The sequence below is a fragment of the Dendropsophus ebraccatus genome, chromosome 2 (genome assembly GCF_027789765.1).
Source record: "Dendropsophus ebraccatus isolate aDenEbr1 chromosome 2, aDenEbr1.pat, whole genome shotgun sequence".
NCBI lineage: Eukaryota > Metazoa > Chordata > Amphibia > Anura > Hylidae > Dendropsophus > Dendropsophus ebraccatus.
This window is the reverse complement of record NC_091455.1, coordinates 99,627,132-99,637,693: the sequence shown is the minus strand read 5'-3', so window position 1 is coordinate 99,637,693 and position 10,562 is coordinate 99,627,132. Positions and strand designations below refer to the sequence as shown.

Here is a 10,562-nt window from a genome sequence, read left to right as displayed (position 1 = left end):
ATGATGCAGTGACCCTATGGAGCTTCTGTGTACTGAAGGATGCAGTAAAGCTATGAAGCTGCTATGTGTGAACACCGCCTTAGGATTGCTGGTTGCATATTCAGTGCACCTGTGTGTCTGATTCCAGGCACTCTGTACTAGTCTGTTAGTCGGCCGGTCAGTCTGGCACAATTTCCATCCTTGGATGTAGCAGGATTCTGGTGACAGAAAAAGCTTTCTTGGCGTACAGATCCTGCAAGATTCCACTTTCAGGTGGCAGAGAATTCATTTGTGGATTGCAACTTGTTCTCAGAAGAGACAATGACTGCTTAAGATTTTACATCTGAATGATAATCTACAGGCTGAACTGGATGGAGTCCAAGGTCATGGCGCCTTCAGATGAACAAAGACCTTGTTCAAAATTTTTTCTTAGTAATTAAAAAAAATAAATAAAAATAAAAATAAAATATAAAGATAGTTGGATCTGTATTGGACATTCTCATGAAAGTCCTTTTTTTCTTATGATCAGGTCCATTATCTGCCCCAGTCTAATAAGAGAAGGAACTTCTACTTTTGTTCCACATCCCGTAGGAATTCTAGTACGGATTGTAAAGGAAAGAATCCTGCACAGGAAGGACCAGACGTCTCAGAGGCCTTGGGGATAAGGACAAGAGAGGTATGTACCAGTGTTATATGATAGGAAAGGCTACCATATTAAATTTCACAATCTGAGGAAGGTGCTGTATGTGGGATCTATGATCTGTAGGTCCCTCTTAGAAGAAGGATGTTATCTGACCAGGTATACCTGCATGTACCTGTATACAGACAAAAGCTGCATATTCCTTTACATCAAGACCTTTTGTACAGGGCAATTGGCATTCTTTTCAATTTACAGCCCTTCTGTTTGGAATCATCTCGGCTCCATCTAAAGTTACCAAGCTGATGTCTATTGTACTTTTAACTGTTTGAGACAAAGTGGTGACCACTCTTCTGCAATCCAGAGCCGCAACTGTCTACAGAAACTACCTAAAGGTAAAGAAGATGTTTGAAGCCTGGAAAAAACAAAGGATGCAAGTCATCCAAAGCTTCTCTGTCCAGATGGATAAGGGAAGTCATCTCCATATGCTACCAAGAAGCTGGATTACAAGTACCTGATGCAATCAAGGCACATTCAATGAGGGCAATATCATCCACATGGGCTGAAAAAAGATCTGTACCCTTGGAAAAAATATGCAGGACTGCTTCATGGTCGTCCGTCAATACCTTTGTCAAGCACTATAGACTAGATATTCACAAGTCTGATCAACCAGTTTTTGGCTCAGCCATTCTGTCTTCATTAATGTAATGGCCCTCCCTAGTTTGTTTTCATAGCTTGCTATATCCCCATTCGTGCTGCTGCTGAGGACGTAAGGGAAAGGATAATTTTTTACTCACCGTACATTTTCTTTCCTGTAGTCCGAAGCAGCAGCATGGACTTCCCACCCTGTTTTAAACAAACTATTATTTATGCAGCATACCTTGATTGTTTCAATGCCTTATTAACTAAGATTTTATTATGAATTTTTAATTTTTTTGTCGTTAGAATTGACACAAGGAGGAGGGGTCTGTATGGCCTTCTTATAGGGCTCCTAATCAATCTTCTTTTATTAGTACCATCTGTCCTACCATTGCAGGAAGATAGGATCTTCCCCATTCATGCTGCTGCTTCGGACTACAGGAAAGAAAATTTACGGTGAGTAAAAAATTATCCTTTATTTCATATTGAAAGGCGTCGTTTGTAAAATAAGATCACATATTTTTGGGGGGCAGATATATTGATTATGTCCTGGTGTTGTGGAATGGCAACCTAGAGATGTTTGAGGACTTTATCAATATCCTCAACAATAATCAAGTAAGCATTCACTTTACCCTTGAGATTCATGGGAAAAGTATTAACTTCCTGGATCTGACCATATTTATAGATCAGGATTTGAGATATCAGATAATCATTTTTCGTAAACCCACCTTGACCAATGGTTTCCTTTAATGCAATAGCTGGCACCCAGAACCCCTGAGGAGTGGCATTCCTATCGGCCAGTATTTGAGGGCCAAGTGTAATTGCTTTCGAGAGCCTGACTTTAAAACGCAATGTGATAATCTACAACGTAGATTTAGGGAACGTGGGTATCCCACAAAACCTTTATGAAAAGCATGCAAGAGGGTAAGGACTAGTAATCGTGAGATATTGTTATGTGATAATGTACCCCTGGTGAGAATGGACAACCAATTTATTCGCTGTATCGGGGCCTAGGATGCTCAGGCATATTCAGGCAGTTAAGCAAATCCTTAGAAAACCTTGGACACTCCTGCCCCTGGATGAGGATACTAAGGAAGTGGTTGGATACATTACTTCCCGTAGGGGTCCCAATCTTAGTGACATTTTAGTACACCACCTATCTTTGGCTGACATGTTAAGAACAAATTCTCAGGCAAATGTAGGTTCCTACTCCTGAGGGAACAGCAGTACCGACCAGCAATACAGGAGTTTACATTAAATAAGAAATAATGTCTCATTCCTATATTCAGCAATAATGCTCCTTGTGCCTCAAATAATAAGAATAATGCCTCCTGTGCTTCCATTCAGTAATAATACCCAATTGTGTCACCATTCAGTAATAATGCCCCCTCTGCTTCTATTCAGTAATAATGTCCCTGTACCTCCATTTAGAAAAAAGGCTAATATTCTCCTAGTCCAAGTTCCATGTAGGGACCCCCTCTTGCAATGTGAGAGCCTCAATAAAGAGATCCCTATGCAGGCATGATGATGCTATATCTTAGCACTGGCAAGTGAAGGAATCACATCCCAGCTACTCAGAGACTGTAGGCCTGAACTGCCTGTAGCCTACAAGTTAATGGTACAAATAGAGAGACAGCTCACTGTTCGGGAATGTGAAACACCTGTGATTCATCTCATGTTGAAAGCAGCCAAAGTATAAATGTAGATCTAAATGTAGCAACTCTTATGCGTCCAATACACCTTTTTTTATTCCTTTAGGTTACAAACACACTTGCCGGATCTGCAGCGGCCCTATACTTTCAATAGCAGAGAAACTCGCAGCAGGGATGTACATCAGGAACGGGGACCCGGTAATGTATAATGTCCGGCGGCCGGGGGGTTAATGGGGCGGGCTGCAGAAAAAAGTTTCTCTGCTATTGAAAGTATAGGGCCGGGATCTGCAGCGAGTCTCGCTGCAAAAACTCGCTGCAGATCCGGCAAGTGTGTTTGTAACCTTAAAGATATATAATCCCTATGTACAGGTTTAACTCAACCCTCAATCATGGCATAAAAAAGTGATATACACAACATGACCTGAGACCTGTTGCCTAATAGATCACAAAAGGGGTATTGCAATTGATATATGTAGCTATGCGGTACCGCTTAAGGTGTAACTGCTGATTCAAATTGCTCTGCTACCATCATATATTGGCATGTAATACACTGGTTGTGGCCACATCTACGGTTGCCACAATGATGAAACTATGCCGAACCCTCCTTGTTACTATGAGGAGATGAAAACAGGCTAGGAGACAATAATAAACCCAATGAAGAACTTCTAAGTGATGCTACACGGACATTCTTATTAGAAATCTGTTCCAGGACTGGATCTTGTTGTAGGACAGGTAAATATTTGGAGAGAATGGGGGAAATTTATCATTCAGTCTAATAACTGCTATTTTTTTCTGTGTGCCTTCTTTTACTGCAGAGTTCATTTCTGTGAAATGTATCTATTGTGAGCAAAAACCTTTGTATATTCACCCAAAAAAGGTGCAAAAGCCATGATAAATCTAGGCCGTATTGTCTACTATATCCCATAACAAAAACGGGTCTTTTATTGGACTTCTTGTCCCTAATTCTCTGATGGTTAATCAATAGCTCTCTTCTATCCAAGTTTAGAGAGATACATTCCAGAGATTGTGGCTCCCTTGCAGTTATGGGAATAGAAAAAGTGTTCAGACCAGTAAGAGTAGGTGATCACAGGATTAAGCTTCTTAATAGGGAGTCATATTGTATGTTTTTTTGTAGGCTCTAGAGCTCCAACAGGCATGATATCTACTATTAATAATAATGATAATTTACAAATACATTTCTGAGTAAATGGTGGTGCTGACAACTTCCACTCCGTCATTCTACCTCACTGCTTTTATGCCTGTACGATGCAGATTAGTAGAGGCAGGGAAGGCCTTGGGGTAGATGGCCCACTGTGCAGAAATACGCCTTTTCATGCATGTCCCCTCTTGTGTTACCTGGCCTCATCCCCCAGGTAGTCATCCTCCATAATAAAGATATAAGCAAAGAAAAGAAAAAAAAAACATTTATAGTCACCTGGGTCTGCGTGTCTCGTCTTCTCTGCAAGCGACAACGACGAAGAGTGACGTCACCTGAGCACCGGTGCCGGGACAGCAGGGAGAGAGCGGCGTCTTGTGACCGCAGACATAATACTGCCTGCAGCCATAAAAGTGACTGACAGGGAGGGAGCCTCATAGTTACAGAGCAGAGTGCAACAGCGGGCGGGGGGCCCTGTAGGGGGCGCCATGGATGGGTAAGAAGATTAATTACTTACCCATCCTGATGGTGCCCCCTAAACAGGCTGGCGGCCGGAGCCTTGTGGATGCACATAGCAAAGGTAGGCCCTGAGTAGAGGGAGCGAGGAGACCTAGGAGATCTCAGTAACTTCAGTGCCACCTGGGTCACAGATGATAGCCTCAGGGGCTGCAAGTTGGGACCCCTGGCATAGAAGTATTTAGGGTTAATACATCCTGTGATAAATAAAAAAAAAAAAAAAAAGACAAATGCTGCAGTACCTCAAAACAGTTTTGTAAAGGTATTTGTAGAGCTCTTTCAGTTTCACATAGGTACTTGTTTAATTCCTCTGTAGCGCCATCACTGGAGAAAACAACCAGCACATTACAATTATCAATTGAGAAGAGACCCAAGCTGTTTATCAACTGAAATATCGATGTTCATCAAACATTACTTTTATTTACATATAAAACATGTAGAACAAGGTATTTTAAAGGCTTGCTTTAACCGTACATGCACTGCTGTCCTGCTTACATGATAATCATTGTCTCAAAGTGGACAAAGCTCATTATATTTTTATGGGTTACATTATGCATTATATTAACACACATTTTGCCACACCACAGTGCCATATCTGTAGCCTGAATGGAATAGACTTGCATTACTAGACACAGCCATGCTTGTCCCTGTCATTACATTAGATTGTTATTGAATATTAGCGCAATTCTTAGAATGTAATAGCAAGATTGGTTTGGCTTGATGTGTTACTTGTTTTGTTACTGCTCGAGTCATCATTTTCGTCATCTTCTGTTCTGAAGGCTCGTTGAAGGGCATCTTGGATAGAATGGCTCGTTTTCTGCTTCCATTTTTTCCCAACAATGAAGTAGATATATGGATCAATTGTACAGTTCAACACTACACAAAACATACCGGCGTAATACAATTCGATTACTTTATCATCTGATAGCAAATCAAAGTATAAGAAAAACCAAAGAAAATTCATGGGGATGACAGAAATTATAAATACAAAAACTGCAGTGATAATAATAATGTAGAGCTTTTGTGGATATTGCTCGCTAAAGGTCCTTTTTATTTTGATGAGCAAAGTGAGACTTGAAATGACCATGATTGGTAAGCAGATAACAATGGATAAACCAAAAACTATTATCTGAACTGCTGTACACGCTGTAGTCGGCATGACAAAATCTTCTGGTGAGCACACCAAGTTCTCTATGAGACTCTCTGAGCATCCAATGACCCAAAGTGCAGTACAGATGATAGTAGACAAATTCTGTGGCCGATGGCATTGGTACCAGAGAGGGAACAGAACAGAGAGGCATCTTTCCAGACTGATGGCTGTGAGGATGAACATTCCTGAATATTGTCCACTGTCACAAAGTATCTCAAAAAATAGATAAACTGAATCTTTCCCTTCAAAATTTGGATTTGGATTTGTTAATGTATTAATATATAATATTAGTACAGGTATGGTGAATATTAGATAGATGAAGTCGGCCACTGACAGATTGATAATGTAAATGGTATACTTGTTCTTTTTGATCTTGAAGCAAAGATACCAAAAAACAATAATGTTTCCTACCAAGCCAATGAGACAGAAAACTATAGCAATGGCGAAAATTACAGTCCAAGGCGGCTCCGCTTTTCCTGGATAGTCACCATCAGTAATATTTTGGTCAGGGACAGTCGGAGTTACAGTTGAGTTATTCATTTTTCTTTGTTTATTTTTAAATGATTGCGTCTTGTCTTGGAAACCTGTGTTCAGATATATAAACGTATTAAAAGTAAGCATACATCATCAGCATTCCAACATATTTTAACTATGCAATTTAATTTGAAAGAATAAACTTTTGTGAAATTGTGCATTAGGTATTTGCAATCAACCTTTTAATCCAGTTCATCTAAAATAAAAAGGAAGCACATTGGGGAAGATTCACTATGGCACTTGTGCCAGGATTTTGGCATAATCAGCGCTACATAATGTGCTCCATATTTAGGATATGTAAGATAATACTAAGATACTGCTATTATTTTGATTAAAAATAAAACAGTGTGTCATCAAGTGAAGGAGAAAAATATCCATCAAACGTTATAAAAAAAAGGCATGGCTTATAATGAAATACTCTGCAGCAAAAATGCTACAGAATTCTGGTGCTTGATTCTTGGACAGTTTAAGCCTACTAATAGTTGGTCAGGAATGGGATTGATTTATCACTGGTACAGTAAATCTAGTGCTTTTATAGACTGTGTAATCTAAGTTTATACTGTCCAAAAAAATAGACAATTTTAGTAAATGTGGGTCATGAACTTTATTCAAAATATTCTATTGATTTGTGCCTGCAGCTACTAGGAAGATCTATGTATATACAGACTACAAACCTGTTCTGAGCAGCTTAAAGAGGTTATCCAGCAGTACAAAAACATGGCCACTTTTGCACCACTCTTGTCTCCAGACTGGGTGGGATTTTGAAACTCAGTTTCATTAAAGTAACTGGAGTTTAATTGCAAACCATACCTGAAATGGAGACAAGAGTGGGGCAAAAGTGGCCATGTTTTTCTAGCGCTGGATAACCCCTTTAAGGGTGCCTTCACAAGTAACGGATCTGCAGCAGATTTCACGCTGCGAATTGTGCCTTTCATCTCTATGAGAACACATACTCGCAGCGGGATTAACATCCCGCTGTGAATATGTGAGTTAACCCCCCGCCGCCTGCAGCCCGCCGACGAAAGCATACATTACCTACTCGATGCCGCAGCTGCATGTGAGGCTCACGGCTCCGGTCCCACTTAGCGGGATCACAGCCAGGAGCCTCACATACAGCCGCAGCGCTGAGCAGGTAATGTATGCACTCTGCGGCGGGCTGCAGGCAGCGGGGGGTTAACTCACATGCTTGAAAAAGAGGTTCATTGAAGCGTCGCAATCTTCTGTGTTCGTAGCCGCGGCGCCGTTCACCTTCATTGAGATGACTGCAGCTCGACATTGAGCACATACTAATTTTTTGTGTGTCAGCATCTGGACATTATGCACATATATGGGTGAATATGATGTACCCTGATATTTTGTGAAATTTATTGACAATATAGAAATCATTTGCAAAAAGAAAAAAACGCATTGTGTAATTTTCTACTGTTGGACTTCATGAGGTGCAAGCCCTCTTTCACCCAGCCACACAAGAGTACAGCAATTTTTGTTATTTCTGGGTTAACTCACATACTCACAGCAGGATGTCAATCCCGTTGCAAGTATGTGTTCTCATAGGGATGAAAGGCACTGGATCCGCAGCGGATTTCGCTGCAAATTTGCAGCGTGAAATCTGCTGCGTATCTGTTACATGTAAAGACACCTATAGACTCATCTTTTACTCTCTATTTATCCTTCATTTATTCCTTTATGATTGCCTAAAGACAGCAGTATGGATGGAAAGGAAGGAGTTACATATGACTGCAGGATCAGACTGCAGACAGATTTGTTTGTAGTTTCTAACCAAGGAGAAACATAAGATAATAATTATCAAACTGGTGCAAAGTAGAATTGTCTTAGTTACCCCAAGCAACCAATCAGATTCCACCTTTCATTTTTCAAAGAATATGTGAGGAATGAAAGGTGGAATCTGATTAGTTGCTAGGGGCAACTAAGACAATTCTACTTTGCACCAGTTTGATAAATTTCCCCCATAGTTCCTCTTACCTGCAATACACGTAAAATGGTAAAATATTTTTAACAAGACTATTTGTAAAGCTGCTTACTCTTTATTTTAGATGTACTAAAGCCACAAAAAGAAAGTGGTGTGGCAATTTAAACTAAATTATAGTTATATCAATTCCAACATACAGTTTTACTACAAAGTGTACTTATAAAGATGCCAAAGTAAATGTATCAGTTTGCATTCTTTTTTTTTTTTTTTTGCTAATATTGAGTTTTTGCACATGGTGTATTTGTTTAGAGCAACATTTATCAAGGCTAGATTTCTATAGTTTACTCCAAATTCACCATTCCTCTGTTTTTGTGCCAGGATGGGATGTGGTTTCAGATTAGCTACCTTTTTAAGAGGATTTATTATGTACGGTTTTTACATTTTTGAGCAATGAATTGCGCAGCAGTATACCACTGCTACCCTAGTGTAGCTTTTAATTTTTAGCTAAGCTGTTTTTGGCAAGAAGTGTCCCAAAATATTTTGCAATAATTATTAAGGCACTTGCACCCGATGATAATTTTTGTGAAACAACCGTAAAATTTTTCCCAGCCCCAAAAAGTACCGTAGTACTGCTCAAAAAAGTGAGCAGATGACACATCTCTCCCTTCATGTCCATATTACTCCATTTTCTACATGTTTAGTTTTAAATAATTTAAATTGATAAAGATTCCTCCAGGCAATGATTCTCCCTAAAAATTTAGCTCCTTCTCTTTCACATTTTGGTTAAATAAGTTGAACATAAAACAGTTGTGCCAAAGCCCAAGGCCGAATGACTATACGTTCATTTTGTAGTGCATTGCTACTTAATCTTACTAAAGGGGTTTACCCATCTCTGGCAGTGACTGGTACCCCATTGATTGTAAGAATGAAGTAAGCACTGCACCCACTTCTGAGTTTTTCCCTGCACATTGGCACTCCTGGCCACCAACTGTGCAGTGAACTGTTGCCAGCCCCATTTATTGCACAGATAGTAGACCAGGGCCTCTCTGTGGGAGGAAATAATAACAAGATACAGTATTGCAACAGTGCTGTGCCCCTCTATGATCGATGGGTTTCCAAGAGATCAAACCCTCACCAATCATAATGTGGTAGCATAGCCTAGCAATATGTTGTCATATGTGATAATAAAAGGATACATCCACTTTGCTTACATAGTCTATATATATACAGTACATTTTCAGAAATGCTTGAACATTTGAAATATCTTTAATTTCACATAAGGCATCAGCTTAGACCCACTTTTCTTAATGACACAACCCCTTTAAGGAATCTATAGAGCATAGATAAAGTAAATCAACATCTAAATCAAGTAAATCCACATCTCTCACTACAAATCAAGAAAATCTGCTTTCATACTGGCAGTTAATCCCTGCCCTTCCCACCCTCTGATCTTCCTCTGCCTAACTTACTATGTAACAATAGAACTAAACATCACTTTTCCATGCCGAGATTTAACAAGAATGTAGTAAAATGTGTGTAATCGAAAATATTCTAAAAACTATAGATAAATACATTATATTACAAAGTAAGAAAGTAAAAATAACCTGTTATGTCTTGTTTTCAGGCAGCGAGAGCTAAGGCAATGAATCCATTCTTGGTCTCGGAGTACAGCGAAACTACACTTGTCTTCTCACCAGTACATTATTTAACAACACCTTCTTATGCAATATAGGTGGAGTAACCTGACAAAGCATAGGCTACGGGAAATTCCAAAATTTAGAAACAAGTATATAATAGCTATATGAGACAGTAATAGTAAGGAAGAGTTGTTACAAACTTTCAAAAATCATATCCACCTAAAGATTATTATGAGAAAATTAATGTAAAATGGTTAACGATTAAAAAAAAAATTACAATGTGACACTTCTATCCAAAACAGAGCATTTCTCTGGAGAATGAAAACACTGTTATTACAACTACTAAATGCTGTTATATATATTTAAACAATATTGAACATTTAAGTCTAGTAATGAACATTTTGGAAAAATGTTAAAATAGCTTTAAGGCTATGTTCAAAGGATGTATAACAACGGCCATTGCTGGTAGTGTCAGCCAATGGCCGCTGCATTATCAGCCACATTATTTTAAAAACATTGAAATCTATCTGCCTTATGACTGTGTCGGGAAATCAACTAACCACTGATTTCCAGGCACTTTGTGTGTGAACTGTCAATTATTTGTGCAGCCGCTGTTTTCCGAACGGCTGCGAATTATTGACATGTCAATTATGTGCGTGACCATAGTGAACAGCGGCCGTTGTTCAATGTACTGTGTGAATAGCCGCTGTTTTCATTGATTTCAATGCAGCT

General features: G+C 39.3%; 1 protein-coding gene across 1 annotated transcript; it reads right to left on the bottom strand.

Moving 5' to 3' along the window:
• Positions 1-4,979: 4,979 nt before the first annotated feature.
• On the bottom strand, positions 4,980-9,905 carry LOC138784589 (mas-related G-protein coupled receptor member H-like). The gene is made up of 2 exons (XM_069960206.1): positions 9,798-9,905; positions 4,980-6,313 (listed from the first exon to the last, which is right to left on the bottom strand). Exon 2 carries the CDS (start codon positions 6,267-6,269, stop codon positions 5,268-5,270), a length of 1,002 nt encoding a protein of 333 aa, XP_069816307.1. The 5' UTR covers positions 6,270-6,313; positions 9,798-9,905; the 3' UTR covers positions 4,980-5,267.
• Between the last annotated feature and the right edge of the window lie 657 nt (positions 9,906-10,562).